Source organism: Coregonus lavaretus, assembly GCF_964263955.1.
Source record: "Coregonus lavaretus genome assembly, chromosome: 7".
NCBI lineage: Eukaryota > Metazoa > Chordata > Actinopteri > Salmoniformes > Salmonidae > Coregonus > Coregonus lavaretus.
The window spans coordinates 49,357,175-49,380,320 of NC_139994.1; the positions used below are offsets into that span (position 1 = coordinate 49,357,175).

The following is a 23,146-nucleotide window of genomic DNA, read 5'->3' on the forward strand; positions in this document are numbered from 1 at the left end:
AGAGCCAAACAAAAAACACTACACTCCCTTAACGGACGCTAGTAGACTCAACTTTGCCACCATTGAGAAATATCTCATAAGTGTGTATTTAGATATGGGTCACTTTCAGTTGAACTTAAGTGTTTACAAAGTCGATTCTGTAAGATAACATTCAATCTTTAATCCCCCGAACATGTTTTTCTATGGTAGACATGATAGCTTCCTCTCTCTGTCTCAACACCTACTAGACAGTTTGGGTAGTCTATTAAAATGCTTTACATTCTAAAGTATTTCACCTTCAAACTCTATAGTTTTTTCATTATATCTAGATAGGGAAGCACAAGTGTCCTCTTTATTAACTCATTCATTTCCATTCATGCATTGTTTCTCCAATGCCCTACCTACACCCACAATGGATAGTCTCCTTAGGCTTCTGCCACAACGTCATTTTTGGCGCCCTCATTTGCCACATCACCGACTATATCCTGCTAATAACCTCCATATTTGTGGTGCACTCAGTTAAAAGACTTTCCAAACTCAATTACAACCTCAACCTTCTCAAACACAGGAATGAGAGCGTAGCCTAACTCCCTCCTTGCGGAGAGGAACCCTGTTTAGTATAACTCCATTCCAATGACAGTTACAGACACAAGGTAAAAAGGGGCCATCAACTCAAAGACATTGTCTGCGTATAAAGGAATCCTATTCCCTCTATAGTTCACTACTTTCGACCAGTAGTGCACTATAGACCTATAGGAAATAAGGTGTCATATGTCTCTAGTCAAAAGTAGTGTAGTGCACTATATAAGGAATAGGCTGCCATTTGGGACGTAACCCTTGTCAGTCTGACACTCTACAGCGACACAGTGAAAAGCAAACCCCATTCTAATTTTTTTAGCAAATCCTTATGGAGCGCTGCTAATAGAGATCTGTCCGGCACCACTATACAGTAAAATGTTGAAAATGTCCAGGCCAGCAACAGTGAGAGATGGAGAGTGGAAACCCACTCACACAATTACCAGAGACAGTGGAGCGAGGTAAAGGACTAACACAATACATTGTGGTGTTTGTGTGTGTGTGTGTGTGTGTGTGTGTGTCTGCGCATGCGTGCGTGAGTGTGTGCGTGTGTGTGTGTAGTGTGTGTGTGTGGGTGTGTGTGTGTGTGTGTGTGTAGTGTGTGTGTGTGTGTGTGTGTGTGTGTATTTGTGTGTGTGCAAATCTAATTCCACACTGTAATGCAGAGCTACAAAGCTAGCTCCCACGGTCGCACATTAAACCCATTCAATTGATTCGCTGCTATAGTACATTGGTGGAAAGCATTGTACAGGAATGAGACATTTAGAAGTCAGCGTGTTCCAATCAAATGTGACATTCTGTGTAAGTGGAAGTCCGGTGGGGACAGGAGGAGGACAGGGGGAGCAGGTAGCTGACCTAATGGTTGCTATTCAGCGGTCTGATGGTCTGAAGTCCACAATCAGCTCCTTTGTTTTGCTGACGTTGAGGGAGGGGTTGTTTACCTCACACCACGCCGTCAGAGGCCCTACCTCCTCCTCTGTAGGCCGTCTCGTCGTTGTTGGTAATCAGGCCTACTACTGTCGTGTCGTCAGCGAACTTGATGATGGAGTTGGAACTGTCGGGGCGCTAGGCGAATTGGAGAGGGTCAAGTGTGTCGGGGGAGGTTAGGAGGTGATGTGGTCTTTGACTAGCCTCTCGAAGCACTTCATGATGACGGAAGTGAGTGCTACGGGTCAGTGATCATTCAGTTCAGTTACTTTCCCTTTCTTGGGCACGGGGATGATAGTGGACGTCTTGAAGCAGGAGGGGATAACGTCCGAAAACACATCAGCTAGCTGGTCTGCACATGCTCTGAGGGCACGGCTAGGGATGCCGCCTGGGTTGTTAGTGTGGGATGCCGTCTTCCCCTGTAGTGTAGTCTCAATCAACTCCAGATGAGGTGTATTGACCTGGCGAGGGCCGTCCGTGCTGGCATTCGCCTCAAGCCAAAATCCCAGCGAGCCAAAGCTCCACTTCCCAAAGGCAACAGAGAGGGAGGACCTGCAGACAGATAAGATCTCTGTAATGGACTGGATAGATCAGGACTGAGCCTTTAGGATCCACTTAGGTTATTTGAGGTAATTTGTACATGTAGGTAGGGGTAAAGTGACTCTGCATAGATAGTAAACAGCGAGTAGCAGCAGTGTAAAAATGTAAATGTAGATAGTCCGGGTGGCCATTTGATTAATTGTTCAGCAGTCTTATGGCTTGGGGGCTAGAAGCTGTTACGGTACCGCTTGCCGTGCGGTAGCAGAGAGAACAGTTGACTTGGGTGATTGGAGTCTTTGACAATTTTTTGGGCCTTCCTCTGACATCACCTAGTATATAGGTCCTGGATGGCAGGAAGCTTGGCCCCAGTGATGTACTGGGCTATACACACTACCCTCTGTAGTGCCTTACGGTCGGATGCCGAGCAGTTGCCATACCAGGCGGTGATGCAGCCGGTCAGGATGCTCTCGATGGTGCAGCTGTAGAACTTTTGAGGATCTGGGGACCCACATTCTTGGTGTGTTTGGACCATGATAGTTTGTTGGTGATGTGGACACCAAGGAACTTCAAACTCTCGACCCGCTCCACTACAGCCCCGTCGATGTGAATGGGGGCGTGTTCGGCCCTCCTTTTCCTGTAGTCCACGATCATCTCCTATTGTCTTGCTCACATTGAGGGAGAGGTTGTTGTCCTGGCACCACACTGCCAGGTCTCTGACCTCCTCCCTATAAGCTGTCTCATCATTGTCGGTGATCAGGCCTACCACTGTTGTGTCGTCAGCAAACTTAATGATGGTGTTGGAGTCGTGCTTGGCCACGCAGTCGTGGGTGAACAGGGAGTACAGGAAGGGAATAAGCACACACCCCTGAGGGTAGCGTTGGGTTCAAGCATGATAAAGAGACACCACATAGCATATGATGTCCCTAGGGACAAGACACAAGACACATGTTCTTCTGCTCATTCATTTTTCTGGGAAAATATTCTATGGGTTCTAGAATAGCGGTTTGGTATTTCAGTCCCTGTTAGTTAACTATCTCCCCCCCCCCCCCCCCCCCCTCTCTCTCTCTATCCCTCTCTCATCTTCCTCCCCCTCTCTCTCTCTCTCTCTCTCACTCTCTCTCTCTTTCTCTTTCTCTCTCTCTCTCTCGCTCTCTCTCTCAAGACAGAGTGGCTGAGCGAGCCTCACTGCTTGGTTTCTCTTGGCACATGGTTGTCTGTTGAGATCTTCACATAGATCACTCCTTTGGAAGCTTTTATGTTTTGTAATACAGACAGATTGACAATGGAGTTTCAAGTTATTGATGATTCGGTTTTCATTGGCCATCATCACTGGTATTGTTAGATAAGGGATTATTGCATTATATTGATTTATGAACAATGATATTGAGTATGACATTCAACTAAATATCTCCTACAGTATACACTTGATAGCTATGAATAGCCCTACAATTTATTTTCAAAATGTTGGACGACAATGCTACAGTGTTATTCAGATCCTTGTTCTCTTAATCCCCTGCAACAACTTTCTACAGAAAAATAAGTACAAAACAATACATGGTTGCTAGGTAACAACCATTCTTCATGTTTTGATATCATGAATCCAAACTTATTATAATTGTGTGCTTTTGTTTTCCTTCCAAAGATTGTGAATTTTGGATTGATGTCATCTCTGGCCAAAGCACCACATTAGGGACCTGCTCTGATTATAACGTGCAAGAGTGCGTTATACACACACAAACACACACACACACACACAAACACACACACACAAGCACACAGACACAGACACAGACACACACACTGACACACACATTTTTTGTTCCTTGGGCTTTGCCTGGCGCAAGTTTATTGAGGCTAAAATCAAAACAGCAGAACTAATTGCTGTTAGTGACTGAAGCCTCCCTCACTCAGACCTGAGCAATATAAAACTCAACCACAATAAAAAACACTGCTGACAAAAACAACCTCGTATAATCTAATACAAGCCTGACTCTCAACCTCACATTACTAGAGGTTTACGAATAACTGTTAGCTATTTTACCCCAAAACCACACTGTTATTCAGCTTGTTACAACCACTGGCTTGTCTTTTACAATGTTGGTTTTCTCAATCTTCAGGTGCATGTGATCATCTGTAAGAGCTGTATACGGCTCTGATTGGAGGAAACTTCGATCCAGTCACATGGATCATTAAACGTCAGGGAGAAGAGAAATGCAATTCAATAGACGTTGCTCATCGCGAGGGGCAACTATTAATACTGCAGCCCCTGAGGACCAGACGTGTCCACCCTCGCACACACACACACACACACACACACACACACACACACACACACACACACACACACACACACACACACACACAAATCTAATCTAATCAAATCAAATCCAATTTTATTGGTCACATACACGTGTTTAGCAGATGTTATTGCGGGTGTAGCGAAATGCTTGTGCTTCTAGCTCCGACAGTGCAGTAATATCTAACAAGTAATATCTAACAATTTCACAACATATACCCAATACACACAAATCTAAGTAAGGAATTAATTAAGAATATATACATACAGTGGGGGAAAAAAGTATTTTTTCAGCCACCAATTGTGCAAGTTCTCCCACTTAAAAAGATGAGAGAGGCCTGTAATTTTCATCATAGGTACACGTCAACTATGACAGACAAAATGAGGGAAAAAAATCCAGAAAATCACATTGTAGGATTTTTTATGAATTTATTTGCAAATTATGGTGGAAAATAAGTATTTGGTCAATAACAAAAGTTTCTCAATACTTTGTTATATACCCTTTGTTGGCAATGACGCAGGTCAAACGTTTTCTGTAAGTCTTCACAAGGTTTTCACACACTGTTGCTGGTATTTTGGCCCATTCCTCCATGCAGATCTCCTCTAGAGCAGTGATGTTTTGGGGCTGTCGCTGGGCATCACAGACTTTCAACTCCCTCCAAAGATTTTCTATGGGGTTGAGATCTTGAGACTGGCTAGGCCACTCCAGGACCTTGAAATGCTTCTTACGAAGCCACTCCTTCGTTGCCCGGGCGGTGTGTTTGGGATCATTGTCATGCTGAAAGACACAGCCACGTTTCATCTTCAATGCCCTTGCTGATGGAAGGAGGTTTTCACTCAAAATCTCACGATACATGGCCCCATTCATTCTTTCCTTCACACGGATCAGTCGTCCTGTTCCCTTTGCAGAAAAACAGCCCCAAAGCATGATGTTTCCACCCCCATGCTTCACAGTAGGTATGGTGTTCTTTGGATGCAACTCAGCATTCTTTGTCCTCCAAACACGACGAGTTGAGTTTTTACCAAAAAGTTATATTTTGGTTTCATCTGACCATATCACATTCTCCCAATCCTCTTCTGGATCATCCAAATGCACTCTAGCAAACTTCAGACGGGCCTGGACATGTACTGGCTTAAGCAGGGGGACACGTCTTGCACTGCAGGATTTGAGTCCCTGGCGGCGTAGTGTGTTACTGATGGTAGGCTTTGTTACTTTGGTCCCAGCTCTCTGCAGGTCATTCACTAGGTCCCCCTGTGTGGTTCTGGGATTTTTGCTCACCGTTCTTGTGATCATTTTGACCCCACGGGGTGAGATCTTGCGTGGAGCCCCAGATCGAGGGAGATTATCAGTGGTCTTGTATGTCTTCCATTTCCTAATAATTGCTCCCACAGTTGATTTCTTCAAACCAAGCTGCTTACCTATTGCAGATTCAGTCTTCCCAACCTGGTGCAGGTCTACAATTTTGTTTCTGGTGTCCTTTGACAGCTCTTTGGTCTTGGCCATAGTGGAGTTTGGAGTGTGACTGTTTGAGGTTGTGGACAGGTGTCTTTTATACTTATAACAAGTTCAAACAGGTGCCATTAATACAGGTGACGAGTGGAGGACAGAGGAGCCTCTTAAAGAAGAAGTTACAGGTCTGTGAGAGCCAGAAATCTTGCTTGTTTGTAGGTGACCAAATACTTATTTTCCACCATAATTTGCAAATAAATTCATTAAAAATCCTACAATGTGATTTTCTGGATTTTATTTTCTCAATTTGTCTGTCATAGTTGACGTGTACCTATGATGAAAATTACAGGCCTCTCTCATCTTTTTAAGTGGGAGAACTTGCACAATTGGTGGCTGACTAAATACTTTTTTCCCCCACTGTATATGGACAAGCGATGTTAGAGTGGCATGGACTAAGATACAGTAGAATAGTATAGAATACAGTATATACATATGAGATGAGTAATGCAGATATGTAAACATTATTAAAGTGACTAAGATACCGTAGAATATTATAGAATACAGTATCTATATATGAGATGAGTAATGCAAGATATGTAATAATAATAATATGCCATTTAGCAGACGCTTTTATCCAAAGCGACTTACAGTCATGCGTGCATACATTATATATATTTTTTTTGTGTATGGGTGGTCCTGGGGATCGAACCCACTACCTTGGCGTTACAAGCGCTGTGCTCTACCAGCTGAGCTACAGAGGACCACAGAGGGTGTAAACATTATTAAAGTGGCTAGTGTTCTATTTCTTAAAGTGGCCAGTGATTTCTAGTCTATGTCTATAGGCAGCAGCCTCTAATGTGCTAGTGATGGCTGTTTAACAGTCTGATGGCCTTGAGATAGAAGCTGTTTTTCAGTCTATCGGTCCCAGCTTTGATGCATCTGTACTGACCTCGCTTTCTGGATGATAGTGGGGTGAACAGGCAGTGGCTCGGGTGGTTGATGTCCTTGATGATCTTTTTGGCCTTTCTGTGACATCGGGTGCTGTAGGTGTCCTGGAGGGCGGGTAGTTTGCCCCCGGTAATGCGTTGTGCAGATCGCACCACCCTCTGGAGAGCCTTGTGCAGTTGCCATACCAGGCGGTGATACAGCCCGACAGGATGCTCTCAATTGTACATTTGTAAAGGTTTGTGAGGGTTTTAGGTGCCAAGCCAAATTTCTTTAGCCTCCTGAGGTTGAAGAGGCTCTTTTGTGCCTTCTTCACAACACTCTCTGTGTGGGTGGTCCATTTCAATTTGTCAGTAATGTGTACGCCAAGGAACTTGAAGCTTTCCACTTTTTCCACTGCGGTCCTGTCGATGTGGATAGGGGGGTGCACCCTCTGTTGTTTCCTGAAGTCCACGATCATCTCCTTTGTTTTGTTGATGTTGAGTGAGATGTTATTTTCCTGGCACCACACTCCCAGAGCCCTCACCTCCTCCCTGTAGTCTCGTCATTGTTGGTAATCAAGACTACTACTGTTGTGTCGTCTGAAAACTTGATGATTGAGTTGGAGGCATGCTTGGCCACGCAGTCATGGATGAACAGGGAGTACAGGAGTGGGCTGAGCACGCATCCTTGTGGGGCCCCAGTGTTGAGGATCAGCAAAGTGGAGGTGTTGTTTGCTACCTTCACCACCTGGGGGCAGCCCGTCAGGAAGCCCAGGACCCAGTTGCACAGGGTGGGGTTCAGACCCAGGGCCTCGAGCTTAATGATGAGCTTGGAAGGTACTATGGTGTTGAATGCTGAGCTATAGTCAATGAACAGCATTCTTACATAGGTATTCCTCTTGTCCAGATGGGATAGGGCAGTGTGCAGAGTGATGGCGATTGCATCATCTGTGGATCTATTGGGGCGGTAAGCAAATTGAAGTGGGTCTAGGGTGGCAGGTAAGGTAGAGGTGATATGATCCTTGACACACACACACACACACACACACACTGGCTAGCCTACAGGCTGTGGGCTGCTGACAGTTGGTTCCCTCTCCTCAGTCGACACCTCTCTTACCCTCTCACCCTGCTTTCAGTGCTTCAGTCTCCCAAACCTCTCTCTTATCTCTTAAAAGAGACTCACTCCTTCCACACCGACCCCCTGAGAGACACCACACCCACATGCACAAATACACGCACACAAGGCTGGTGTCAGCAGCACCTATCTGTGAGTTTCGGCTCCATTTGAATGTTGGAGGGGGAGTTTTGTTGGCCTGTTAGCTGGTTGTACCCCTCATATGGGGCTGGTGGTGGAGAGGCCTTGGCTAACACGCACGCAATGTAGCGTTTTAACATGTACACCACAGACTCCCCACCTCGAAGAGTTGATTTTATGGACTACATCAGTCTTTTTGCTATGATCATTAAAAAGAAATCCCGGTCTCAGGGGAACAATAGCTATTAGAAGAAAAACAAGCAAAAAAGAAGATGAAGGAACGTTGCCGTCTGAAATTACATGCAAGCATTTTAACCGCCTGGGAATTTTCTTCAGGCTTGGCTGCCGTTTGCGTTTCATAGGTTCACTATAGCTAGATTGCTTTCCATTTTCATATCCTTAGCTCATTCAAAAGCCTAATTTTGTGTGTGTCAGTGTGTGTTTTGAGAAACAGGCTTGAGGGTTCGTAATTGCTTCGTCGGAATTAAAGCGCCAATTGAATGATTCCTTTTGGGCCAGTTTTGAAACTGTGGTATGCAGTGATTTCCCCATGGCCGAGGGTATGTTCAGTTGAGCAGGACAAGAGTGGTGATGTGTTTGGCAAAGTCTCTCTAACTAATATGAGACAATTAGGCAGTGAGCGCTGACGCACTAAAGAGTGGAGAACAAGAAACAGAAAAAATTGAAGAAAACTAGAAGCCAAGAGCACAAGATAGGAGAAGCTCAACGAACACGAATGTGTAAAAACACATAATGAATACAAACACAAAGTCTCTAAAGCACACACACACTCACACACACACACACACAAAAAGCCTGTCAGTCACAGGCACAAACACGCCAAAGATGGAATAATATAAGTATTGAACCACAGCATTCATTGACCACAGAACCACGATTAGTTGCTGCCACCAACCAATGGGCTGGGAGATTGGAGCCTGTGGTCCAGTAATGTAGAGTCTGGTTGGTTCAGGGCCCGGTTTTCCATCTCCAGGCAACAACACACAAAGACAGAGACTGTTTCCACAGGACCCAGCGAGAGGCTGAGTCCCAACTGACACTCTATTCCCTATATAGTTCACTACTTATGTAAGGAATAGTGTACAGAGACAGAGAACAGAGAACAGAGAACAGAGATAGACAGGCAGAGAACAGAGAATAGAGAACAGAGAACAGAGACAGAGACAGAGACAGAGACAGAGACAGAGACAGAGACAGAGACAGAGACAGAGACAGAGAACAGAGAACAGAGAACAGAGAACAGAGACAAAGAACAGAGAACAGAGACAGACAGACAGGCAGAGCAACAGTGTCATGCATGAGGGCTGGTACTCAGACTCTGGCCCGTCTGTCTGAGGGTACTATGAGTCAGATACAGTGCATTAGGAAAGTATTCAGACCCCTTTTTCCACATTTTGTTCCGTTATAGCCTTATTCTAAAATTGATTAAATAAATCAATTTCCTCAGCAGTCTACACATAATACCACATAATGACAAAGCGAAAACAGGTTTTTAGACATTTTTGCAAATGTATTAAAAACAAAAACAGAAATACCTTATTTACACAAGTATTCAGCGACGCTCCCCATCCAACCTGACAGAGCTTGAGAGGATCTGCAGAGAAGAATGGGAGAAACTCCCCAAATACAGGTGTGCCAAGCTTGTAGCGTCATACCCAAGAAGACTCAAGGCTGTAATCGCTGCCAAAAGTGCTTCAACAAAGTACTGAGTAAAGGGTCTGAATACTTATGTAAATGTGATATTTCAGTTTATTATTTTTAATAAATTAGCAAAAATGTATAAAAAACTGTTTTTGCTTTGTCATTATGGGGTATTGTGTGTAGATTGATGAGGGAAAAAAACAATTTAATCAATTTTAGAATAAAGCTGTAACCTAACAAAATGTGGAAAAGGTCAAGGGGTCTGAATCCGAAGTCACTGTAGATGGCAACCCTCTTATGTAGAACATGGTCGTTACACCACTAGGAGCTGTCAATACGGCCACACCAGAAATAATTGAACCAAACTACAGCCAGGCAAACAGGGTCTGTACACACACACTGTGATTAGGTCTAGGGGCAACCACCACTGTCCTCACCCAAGGAAAGCCATCAACAATTGCTGGTCTCAGCACGCACACACACACACACACACACACACACGCACACACACACACACATTTCCGTCCTAGCCAAGGGTATGTCAACACAGTGTAAGGCTCAGCTCCGCACAATGTACTGCACCCGACCAGATCACAGTGACGGTCCCAGCGGTGCTGATACACATACACACACACACACACACACACACACACACACGTGAAACCCAAATCAGCCTCTCTCTTCTCTAGTCCAACAGGCTCAAATTAAAACACTGCTTTTCCACATTATGTCGGGCTGAGTTTTCTGCCCAGCAACTCGGAAAGGGAGAGTAAGTGTGCGTCAGAAATGGCACCCTATTCCCTATATAGGGTCCTGCACCGTGGGGAGCCACAGCACTATATAAGGAATAGGGTGCCATTTGGGAGGCAACCTAAAGGAGGTTTTGAGACCTCAGGAGAAGTGATGAAGGCTCTGCTCGGTACACAGGTACAGTATATCTCTCAGAGGTCTTAGCAAACCAGCTGAGCGCCTGCTAGGAGCCTGGATTCAGATATATTCAGAGAGGTAGAGGAGAGGAGTGCAGTCAAGAGACAGGAATGTGTTATTTCCCTTTATAAACTGGGTGGTTTGAGGCCTGAATGCTGAATGGCTGACAGCCGTGGTATATCAGACCGTGTACCACGGGTACGAAAAAACGTTTATTTTGAATGCTCTAATTACGTTGGTAACCAGTTTATAATAGCAATAAGGCACCTCGGAGGTTTGTGGTATATTGGCCATATACCACACCCCCTCGGGCCTTATTGCTTAAATGTTACCTAGGCCCAATATGCAACTTAATCTCATAGTTTCACTTCGGGATTTGACGTAATTAGATTTTTGACTCATTAATTCCGCATGGCTACATATCATGAGGGATTTTAGTACATTTTCACAACAGGTTGTGTTTTCACACGTACACATGCGCGCACGCGCACACACACACATACACACACACAAACAAACACACAGAATGGAAGACCTTTGAAACATAAACAACATTGTACATTGTTTTTTATTTGATTTGACATTCCTGGAGAGCTTTAGAACTCCCATGGGTTCTGCACCATGGGGATCCACAGCACTAGCTTCCATGTGGACCAGTGTCCATTGAACTCCGTTGACCATGCAGAGTGTGCGTGTGTCAGCCATATCTCAACCATATCTGACACGTCTTTCATCAGTTTCCTGCAGCCACATATAAGCTCACAGACCTGAGCCCCTGTGCTATCTCCTCAGTATCAGACCTGAGGCCCTGGTCTCTGCTATCTCCTCGGTATCAGACTTGAGGCCCTGGTCTCTGCTATCTCCTCAGTATCAGACCTGAGGCCCTGGTCTCTGCTATCTCCTCAGCATCAGTGAGAACAGTCGCTCTCCAGACAAGTGCCCTAAAGCCCCCCCCCCCCTCTCTCTCTCTCTCTCTGTCGCTGTCTGTATATGTCTTTCTCTGTCTCTCTCTCTCTCTATCCTCCCTCTCTCTCTCCCTCTGTCTCTCCATCTCTCTCTCTCTCTCTTAACATCTGACCCTGTTATTCATCACTGTTTCTTGTAGGTCAGAGAATACCTCTGGATGTTCAGTGTGTGAGAGACTGAAGAAGGAGGAGGAGGAGGAGGAGGAGGAGGAGGAGGAGGGTACTGGTGGAAAACAATCCCACATTTCTGGAGAATGTGTGGTATCGGTTTCAAAATGATGGCAGGGGTGAGGAGAGAGGCTGCAGAGGTTACCTGATCAGAAACTCAGATGTGTAATTGGTGAAATGTGGTCGGAGAAGAGACTGCCCATTTATTATCCTCTTCACACTCCTCCGCCAGGAGTTTTCCGTGGTCACTCACAGGGTATGTGGTCAGGAAAAACTCCAGGGCCTACTCATACCATCAGACTGCGTGGCACTTACAGGTAATTGCCAAAGTGAAAGTCAAAACCAAAAGACTAATGGATCCCCTCTCTGATCTTCTGTCCTGGAAAGACACTGACTCACACACACACTACTGTTGAGTCTATCCTGTCAATCTCAATTTCGACAGCCAGAAAAGTTTCCAGCGACGCCCTGAGCAAGGACATAAATGTTGAGGAAACCATATGTGGGTAAAACAGGCAGCTTTTTTAGATGAGCCGGTCCTTTAAGGGCTCCAGTGAATCACCTGGCCTCCAAACAGTAAAACACCCATCTGATCCAATAGGAGAGGGTTGCTACTGTATATCATGCAAATAATTGGAAGAAGACAGCTGGACTGAATATAGAGAAAGGGAGGTGTGAATGGCTTCCCAGCTAAATTTACTAACAGGGTTGGCTACTGTGGGTGCCAAGCAAACAAAGGTTGGACCAGACTGAACTGAAACTCATGGCGAGCATATGGAAAAACTGTCTTTGAATGAATCTGCAAGTGTGAGCAAATGACAACGGAAAAATGGTTCAACTCAGCTCCCTTGGGACGATTGGCAGGTGTATGATATTCTCCTAACCCTAGCCGTGACATGTTTAAAAAATCCTCATTCAAATGTCCATATCCCGACCCTGGAATCTCAATCACTCACGTATGAACATATACTTCTACTATACAGGTGTACTGATTCATGAAAGAAGAGCAGCTGCATGTCCTCTCATTGATTTAATAGCCAGATAGCTCCTGTAGAGTAGACACAAACACACTTTTTGTAGACCTTGTCTTTAGCATTTTTAATGTGTTTGTTTACATGGGTAGCATAGGGGCAACTAGGGGGGATACAGTTATCTCCTAATATAACCGTGTGGCTCAGTTGGGGCTCAGTTTGTAGAGCATGGCACTTGCAACGCCAGGGTTGTGGTTTCAATTCCCACGGGGGAACGGTACAAACAAAAATATGAAAATGTATGCACTCACTACTGTAAGTCGCTCTGGACAAGAGTGTTGACTCAAATGTAATAGTGACCTCTTTCTGTCAAAGTCCCCCTTCATTCTTCCAATGGGAGATTAACATTCCAGAGAGTTGACTTCTTAGTGCCGTTGAGCCCTCCAGCAGAGTTTATGAACCGCATTACAGTCAAAATATGTGATATTGGTTTTAAAAACATCTGATAAATGATGGGTTCTTCTGGGGGTTTTGCGCATAACAGAGAGAGAGAGACTTTCGCAATACTAAATTAAGGAGAGGTTCTGAGATACTTCAAAGGATCTCTAACACACAGTCTTCAGTTGTTGGACACACACACACACATTGCTAGTTCACACACCCTGAATGGCCAAGTAATGAAAGTGTGAACGGAAATGGCAGTGAAATGCAACATGGGTAATGAATGGGGAGAACCAGGCAGGCCATGAAGTGTGACCACTTTCTGAGCTTCATTAGTGGTGAATGGAATAGATAGAGATACCGAATACAGTCTGCAAAAGGGGGTGCTTTAAATGTGCCTGTATCTAGTGGGGTTAAAGTTTAAATCATTCCCACATCTATAAAAAGAGGGTTTGAGGGTGGGGGGGAAGAGAGAGAGAGAGAGAGAGAGAGAGAGAGAGAGAGAGAGAGAGAGAGAGAGAGAGAGAGAGAGAGAGAGAGAGAGAGAGAGAGAGAGAGAGAGGAGGTGAAGGGAGAGAGAGAGGTAGAGAGAGAGAGAGAGAGAGAAGAGGGTGAAGGGAGAGAGAGAGTGAAGGGAGAGAGAGAGTGACGGGAGAGGGTGAAGGGAGAGAGAGAGAGAGAGAGAGAGAGAGAGAGAGAGAGAGAGAGAGAGGGTGAAGGGAGAGAGAGAGAAAGAGAGAGAGAGAGAGAGAGAGAGAGAGAGAGAGAGAGAGAGAGAGAGAGAGAGAGAGGGTGAAGGGATACAGAAAAGATAGGGGAGGAGAAAAGAAAAGGATGGCAGGGAAAGGAATAGGAGTGAGATAAAGAAAGGTGATGAGAGAGAAAGAAAGCGCTCCAGGGGGTCAGACCTGGTTAGTGATAAGAGAGGATTCCATTTCCCCTGTTGGGATATGGCCATTTCCTCCTCTGTCTGCTGTGTGTGTGTGTGTGTGTGTGTGTGTGTGTGTGTGTGTGTGTGTGTGTGTGTGTGTCTGTGTGTGTGTGTATATATATATCTAATCGAGATTGATGAGGGGACCCATGCTGGAGACCGGCTGACCTGGCCAGGTCTAGATAAGACAGGGTGGAATGTCTTTAAACAGCCTGAGCTGCAGAGATATGTACCAACACTACTCAGCCTTATATAGGGAGGATACACGATCTTGCGTCTACAGTTTAATCTGATAACTTCTGGTTAATTCTCTGTCCAGAATTGGATTAATCAACCTGGTTGAATAAAAGTCCTTCTTAAGACAGTGGCTAAATTAGTCAGAATTGGTGTTTTGACCTGATCTTCTCCTGTAGATGTGAGTAGCTCATGCAGAGCAGGATAAAAACAGTCAGGTAAAAACATTAGGAGAAGAGAAGTGGAGGGACTATCCACAGAATGTTCTCTCCTCTCTCTCTCTCTCTCTCTCTCTCTCTCTCTCTCTCTCTCTCTCTCTCTCTCTCTCTCTCTCTCTTTCTCTCTCTCTCTTTCTCTCTCATCTCTCTCGCTCTCTCCTCTCTCCTCTCTCTATCTCCTCTCTCTTCTCTCTCTCTCTCCTCTCTCTACAATTTTTCTTCTATCTTTTTTTGTCATCTACTCCTCTTATTATGCACAGCATTAGAGCAGACTAACAGTGGGTTGCCAGCCCCTGTCTGTTTGGCGCAGTGTTTTGGCCATGACAGAGTAATAGCAGGAGGACGGATATCACCTGCCAACATGGCAACCCAGGTTCCAACACATGGCAACCCTGAGGCAAATCCCTTGGATGATGAAGTCAAAGACAGAGAAACTAAGGAGAGGAGATGAAAGCATGGTCGTTTTAGAGCCAGAGGCTCCTGTTATTGTAGCTGCCTTTGTGGAATCTACTTTCTGTTCTCTCCGTGTGTTATGAAAATTACTTATAAACTGACTGATCGACACATTCCTACACGCTACACACACATACGCACACCAGTCGGGGCTCCTCAGAGGAGGAAAGGGAGGACCACCTCCTCAGTGAATTTCTTATTTATTTTTTTAAATAGTGAAACATTAAAAAAGTTATGCTTTTTAGATAAAACTATAGTAAATATATTCACGTCACCAAATAATTGATTAAAACACAGTGTTTTGCAATTAAGGTCTACAGTAGCCTCAACAGCACCATGGTGTAGCCAGAGGACAGCTAGTTTCCGTCCTCCTCTGGGTACATTGACTTCAATACAAAACCTAGGAGGCTCGTGGTTCTCACCCCCTTCCATAGACTTACACAGTAATTATGACAACTTCCAGAGGACGTCCTCCAACCTATCAAAGCTCTTGCAGCATGAACTGGCATGTTATCCACGCAATCAAAGGATCAGAGAATGAGTCTAGTGCTGAAAGCATAAGCTACAGCTAGCTAGCACTGCAGTGCATCACTTTCACTTACTTAGATAGTGAATGCAGCTAGCTAGTTTAGCCTACTCAAACACCTGGCTCAAGCAGAGAGGGATGCTATGTTAGGTATTTGGTATTGGTATTTTATTAGGATCCCCATTAGCTGTTGCGAAAGCAGCAGCTACTCTTCCTGGGGTCCACACAAAACATGAAACATGACATAATACAGAACATTAATAGACAAGAACAGCTCAAGGACAGAACTACATCAATTTACAAATGGCACACGTAGCCTACATATCAATACATACACACAAGCTATCTAGGTCAAATAGAGGAGAGACGTTGTGCTGTGAGGTGTTGCTTTATCTGTTTTTTTAAACCAGGTTTGCTGTTCATTTGAGCAATATGAGATGGGAACTCCATGCAATAATGGCTCTATATAATACTGTAAGCTTTCTTAAATTTGTTCTGGATTTGGGGACTGTGAAAAGACCACTGTTGGCATGTCTGGTGGCGTAGGTGTGTGTCAGAGCTGTGTGTAAGTTGACTATGCAAACTATTTGGAATTTTCAACACATTAATGTTTCTTATAAAAAGAGAAACTGGCACACACAGTATTTATATTAGCCCTCTTAGAACAATGAAGAGCAAGACGTGCTGCTCTGTTCTAGGCCAGCTGCAGCTTAACTAGGTCTTTCCTTGCAGCACTCGACCACACGACTGGACAATAATCAAGATAAGACAAAATTAGAGCCTGCAGGACTTGCTTTTTGGAGTGCGGTGTCATAAAAGCAGAGCATCTCTTTATTATGGACAGACCTCTCCCCATCTCTACAACCATGACCATGACAGTTTACAATCTAAGGTAACACCAAGTAATTTAGTCTCCTCAAATTGTTCAACAGCCACACCATTCATTACCAGATTCAGCTGAGGTCTAATACTATGCTCTTAGTTTTAGAGATGTTCAGGACCAGTTTATTACTGGCCACCCCATTCCGAAACAGACTGCAACTCTTTGTTAAGGGTTTCAGTGACTTCATTAGCTGTGGTTGCTGATGCGTATATTGTTGAATCATCAGCATACATAGACACACATGCTTTGTTTAATGCCAGTGGCAGGTCATTGGTATGAATAGAAAATAGTAGAGGGCCTAGAGAGCTACCCTGCTGTACAACACACTTTACATGTTTGACATTAGAGAATCTTCCAATAAAGAAAACCCTCTGAGTTCAATTAGATTGATAGCTCTGAATCCACGATATGGCAGAGGTTCAAAAAAGCCATAATGCATATGTTTTCTCAACAACAGGTTATGGTCAATAATGTCAAAGGCTGCACTGAAATCTAACAGTACAGCTCCCACAATCTTATTATCAATTTCTTTCAACCAATCATCAGACATTTGTGTCAGTGCAGTACATGTTGAGTGCCCTTCTCTATAAGCATGCTGAAAGTCTGTTGTTAATTTGTTTACAGAGAAATAGCACTGTATTTGGTCAAACAACATTTTTCCAACCATTGTCTAAGAGCTGGAAAGCAAGCTGATAGGTCTGATGTTAGAACCAGTAAAGGTCGCTTTACCACTCTTGGCTTCCCTCCAGGCCTGAGGACAAAGACTTGCCTCTAGGCTCAGATTAAAGATATGACAGATATGAGTGGCTATAGAGTGAGCTACCATCATCAGTAGCTTTCCATCTAAGTTGTCAATGCCAGGAGGTGTATCATTATTCATCTCCCACACTAACTTCACAAAATCCTAACTTGTAATGCTTTTCTTTCATTATGTGTTTTTTTATGTATGAGTACAATGGCTCACTGTTCGTTGTTGGCATTTCCTGCCTAAGTTTGCCCACTTTGCCATTAAAATAATTGGCAACATCAAATGGTTTTGTGATGAATAAGCCATCTGATTCGATGAAAGATGGAGTTGAATTTGTCTTTCTGCCATAATTTCATTTAAACTACTCCAAAGTTTTTTTCTCCATCATTCTTTATATCATTGATCTTGGCTTCATAATACAGTTTCTTCTTCTTTTTGTTGAGTTTAGTCACATCATTTCTCAATTTGCAGTAAGTCAGCCAGACAGATGTGCAGCCAGACTTATTTGCCACTCCTTTTGCCCCATCTATTTCAACCATACAGTTTTTCAATTCCTTATCAATCCATGGAGCCTTGACAGTTCTATCAGTCAGTTTCTTAACAGGTACATTTTTATCAATAATTGGAAGAAACAATTTCATAAATTAATCAAGTGCAGCATCTGGATGCTCCTTATTAATCACATCAGAACAACAAATATTTTTTTACATTATCCACATAAGAGTCACAGCAAAATATTTTGTATGATCTCTTAAACACTATTTTAGGCCCAGCTTTCGGGAACTTTGGCTTTCCTGGATATAGCCACTATATTGTGATCACTGCATCCAATGGGTACGGATACAGCTTTAGAACAAAGTTCTACAGTATTAGTAAAAATGTGATCAATACAGTTGGAAGATCTTGTTCCTGTTGTGTTTGTAAACACCCTATTAGGTTGATTAATGACCTGAACCAGATTACAGAATATGGTTACAGTGAGAAGCTTCCTCTTGAGCAGACAGCATGATGAAAACCAGCTAATATTCAGGTCCCCAAAAATGTAGACCTCTCTGTTTACATCACATACACTATCAATTATTTCACACATATTATTTAGATACTGACTGTTAGCACTTGGTGGCCTATAGCAACACCCCAAAATAAAAGGCTTTAGATGTGCCAAGTGAACCTGCAACCACAACACTGCAATAACACTTGACATAAGATCTTCTCTAAGCATTACAGGGATATTGCTCTGAATATACAGTACCAGTCAAAAGTTTGGACACACCTACTCATTCAAGGGCTTTTCTTTATTTTTACTATTTTCTACATTGTAGAATAATAGTGAAGACATCAAAACTATGAAAGAACACATATGGAATGATGTAGTAACCAATAAAGTGGTAAACAAATCAAAATATATTTTATATTTGAGATTCTTCAAAGTAGCCACTCCTTTCCTTGATTACAGCTTTGCACATTCTAGGCATTCTCTCAACCAGCTTCATGAGGAATGCTTTTCCAACAGCCTTGAAGGAGTTCCCACATATGCTGAGCACTTGTTGGCTGCTTTTCCTTCATTCTGCGGCCCAATTCATCCCAAACCATCTCAATTGGGTCGAGGTCGGGTGATTGTGGAGGCCAGGTCATCTGATGCAGCACTCCATCACTCTCCTTCTTGGTCAAATAGCCCTTACACAGCCTGGAGGTGTGTTGGGTCATTGTCCTGTTGAAAACAAATTATAGTCCCACTAAGCGCAAACCAGATGGGATGGCATATCGCTGCAGAATGCAGTGGTAGCCATGCTGGTTAAATGTGCCTTGAATTCAAAATAAATCAAAGACAGTGTCACTAGCAAAACACCCCCACACCATCACACCTCCTCCTCCATGCTTCATGGTGGGAACCACACATGCGGAGATCATCCGTTCACCTACTCTGTGTCTCACAAAGACACGGCAGATGTAACCAAAAATCTCACATTTGGACTCATCAGACCAAAGGACAGATTTCCACTGGTCTAATTGTTAATTGCTAATTGCTTGTGTTTCTTGGCCCAATAAAGTATCTTCTTATTATTGGTGTCCTTTAGTAGTGGTTTCTTTGCAGCAATTTGACCATGAGGGCCTGATTCACGCAGTCTCCTCTGAACAGTTGATGTTGAGATGTGTCTGTTACTTGAACTCTGTGAAGCATTTACATTGGCTTGCGAAAGTATTCACCCCCCTTGGCATTTTTCCTATTTAGTTGCCTTACAACCTGGAATTAAAATAGATTTTGGGGGGGTTTGTATCATTTGATTTACACAACATGCCTACAACTTTGAAGATGCAAAATATTTTTTTGTGTGAAACAAACAAGAAATAAGACAAAAAAACTGAAAACTTGAGCGTGCATAACTATTCACCTTCCCAAAGTCAATACTTTGTAGAGCCACCTTTTGCAGCAATTACAGCTGCAAGTCTCTTGGGGTATGTCTCTATAAGCTTGGCACATCTAGCCACTGGGATTTCTGCCCATTCTTCAAGGCAAAACTGCTCCAGCTCCTTCAAGTTGGATGGGTTCCTCTGGTGTACAGCAATCTTTAAGTCATACCACAGATTCTCAATTGGATTGAGGTCTGGGCTTTGACTAGGCCATTCCAAGACATTTAAATGTTTCCCCTTAAACCACTCAAGTGGTGCTTTAGCAGTATGCTTAGGGTCATTGTCCTGCTGGAAGGTGAACCTCCGTCCCAGTCTCAAATCTCTGGAAGACTGAAACAGGTTTCCCTCAAGAATTTCCCTGTATTTAGCGCCATCCATCATTCCTTCAATTCTGACCAGTTTCCCAGACCCTGCCGATGAAAAACATCCCCACAGCATGATGCTGCCACCACAATGCTTCACTGTGGGAATGGTTTCTCGGGGTGATGAGAGGTGTTGGGTATGCGCCAGACATTGCGTTTTCCTTGATGGCCAAAAAGCTCAATTTTAGTCTCATCTGAACAGAGTACCTTCTTCCATATGTTTGGGGAGTCTCCCACATGCCTTTTGGCGAAAACCAAACGTGTTTGCTTATTTTTTTTCTTTAACCAATGGCCTTTGTCTGGCCACTCTTCCGTAAAGCCCAGCTCTGTGGAGTGTACAGCTTAAAGTGGTCCTATGGACAGATAGTCCAATCTCCGCTGTGCAGCTTTGCAGCTCCTTCAGGGTTATCTTTGGTCTCTTTGTTGCCTCTTTGATTAATTCCCTCCTTGCCTGGTCTGTGAGTTTTGGTGGGCGGCCCTCTCTTAGCAGGTTTGTTGTGGTGCCATATTCTTTCAATTTTTTTATAATGGATTTAATGGTGCTCCGTGGGATGTTCAAAGTTTCTGATATTTTTTTATATCCCAACCCTGATCTGTACTTCTCCACAACTTTGTCTCTGACCTGTTTGGAGAGCTCCTTGGTCTTCATGGTGCCGCTTGCTTGGTGGTGCCCCTTGCTTAGTGGTGTTGCTGACTCTGGGGCCTTTCAGAACAGGTGTATATATACTGAGATCATGTGACAGATCATGTGACACTTAGATTGCACACAGGTGGATTTTATTTAACTAATTATGTGACTTCTGAGGGTAATTGGTTGCACCAAATCTTATTTAGGGGCTTCATGGCAAAGGGGGTGAATACATATGCACGTACCACTTTTCCGTTATTTAGTTTTTGAAACAAGTTATTTTTTTCATTTCACTTCACCAATTTTGACTATTTTGTGTATGTCCATTACATGAAATCCAAATAAAAATCAATTTAAATTACAGGTTGTAATGCAACAAAATAGGTAAAACGCCAAGGGGGATGAATACTTTTGCAAGGCACTGTATTTGGGCTGCAATCTGAGGTGCAGTTAACTCTAATGAACTTATCCTCTGCAGCAGAGGTAACTCTGGGTCTTCCTTTCCTGTGGCGGTCCTCATGAGAGCCAGTTTCATCATAGCGCCTGATGGTTTTTGCGACTGCACTTGAAAAACTTTCAAAGTTCTTGAAATTTTCCGGATTGACTGACCATGTCTTAAAGTAATGATGCACAGTCGTTTCTCTTTGCTTATTTGAGCTGTTCTTGCCATAATATGGACTTGGTCTTTTACCAAATAGGGCTATCTTCTGTATACCATCCCTACCTTGTCACAACACAACTGATTTGCTCAAACGCATTAAGAAGGAAAGAAATTCCACAAATTAACTTTTAAGAAGGCACACCTGTTAATTGAAATGCATTCCAGGTGACTACCTCATGAAGCTGGTTGAGAGAATGCCAAGAGTGTGCAAAGCTGTCATCAAGGCAAAGGGTGGCTACTTTGAAGAATCTCAAATATAAAATATATTTTGATTTGTTTAACACTTTTTTGGTGATGGAGTGCTGCATCAGATGAACTGGCCTCCACAATAACCCGACCAATTGAGATGGTTTGGGATGAGTTGGACCACAGAGTGAAGAAAAAGCAGCCAACAAGTGCTCAGCATATGTGGGAACTCCTTCAAGACTGTTGGAAAAGCATTCCAGGTGAAGCTGGTTGAGGGAATGCTAAGAGTGTGCAAAGCTGTCATCAAGGCAAATATATTTTGATTTGTTTAACACTTTTTTGGTTACTACATGATTCCATATGTGTTCTTTCATAGTTTTGATGTCTTCACTATTATTCTACAATGTAGAAAATAGTAAAAATAAAGAAAAACCCTTGAATGAGTAGGTAGGTGTGTCCAAACTTTTGACTGGTACTGTATATTATTTCCTGCAATTCTATACATTTTGTTATGGGCTTTTGTACTGTGTATTTATATACTGTATTCTTGACATAGCTCATACTAATATTTCTACTACTGTACATTGCATTTTAGTTACACTGCTTATACACACCGCATATTTATTTATATAGTGTATTCTTGACATAGCGCACTCTAATATACACAGAATGAACAAAACATGAATAACTCCTGCTCTTTCCATGACATAGATTGACCAGGTGAATCCAGGTGAAAGCTATGATCCCTTATTGATGTCACCTGTTAAATCCACTTCAGTCAGTGATGTAGAATCTCAGATGTATACACACCCACAACCCACATACATGCAAAAAATACAATATGGTATAGACACACAGACACACACAAACACCACACTAAATCAATCACAAAGAATCCAGGTTACACACACACAAGCATCGTCACTCACCGCAGCCCGTTGGAATGCTCCTCTAGTATAGGTCCCCCCTCCTCTGTAGGTGATAGCAGGGATCTCCTGGTTAAACAGAGAACACTTGTGCTGATGCGATTTCGGCGCCTTGACATGATCCACCCGGGTCACCACGTGGGTCTTGGACGAGAACGTAACCAGGGCGACCCTCGTGTCCTCCGGGGCCACGGGGAAGTCCGAGAGGAACTTCCGTACGAAGCGCAGCTCACTCAGGAAGTTGTTGGCCCCCACGCTGGAAGACTCGTCCACCAGGAATACCAGGTCCAGATGTCCACTCTTCTCCCGGAGCATGCGCACATTCTTCTTGAAGGCTTGGCCCAGGCGCTCCACCTTGGACTCTGCGCTTTCAGAGAGGGTGAGGTTGAGGGCCGGGGAGGCTGGGGATCCGGAGCCGTAGCGGAGCGAGCTGAGATGGTGGAGCTGTTGCTCCAAAGCCGGCCAGGATGAAGTCCTACTAACCAGGAAGCACCACAGAAGCAAGATATAGGTCCACATACATACTGGGTTCGTTAGAGTAGACATACTGTCCTGTCCTGTCAGCTCCAGGTGTCAGCAGAGGAAAGAGTTCTTATAAAACACTTTGAAACAGGATGTCCAATAGCGATGATGACAAGTATTTGATGATGGTGGTGTTTTCCTACATTCCCATTTGTCTCCAGCCACACTGCAGCATGGACGCCAGGCAAAGCAGATTTTTCTCCAAAAGCACTTCCAAAAAGAGAATAGCACCAGTGATGATGATGAAATAGTTGTCCTATGGCCCGTCTGTCTGTCTGTCTCTCCTCTTTTCTGTTGGAGTCCTGATCTATTAGTGAGGGAGGGTGCTGACTGGAGAGGCGTGTGGCTGAGCAGTTACAGTGAAGTGTCTGTC

General features: G+C 43.8%; 1 protein-coding gene across 1 annotated transcript in view; it reads right to left on the reverse strand.

Moving 5' to 3' along the window:
* Positions 1-22,797, reverse strand: part of svep1 (sushi, von Willebrand factor type A, EGF and pentraxin domain containing 1) — a gene marked incomplete at its 5' end in the record, with an annotated part of 111,231 nt that extends 88,434 nt beyond the window's left edge. The window contains one exon of the mRNA XM_084166004.1: positions 22,255-22,797. Coding sequence (XP_084022130.1) covers positions 22,255-22,797 — 543 coding nt within the window. The remainder of the gene's footprint in view (positions 1-22,254) is intronic.
* Positions 22,798-23,146: the final 349 nt, after the last annotated feature.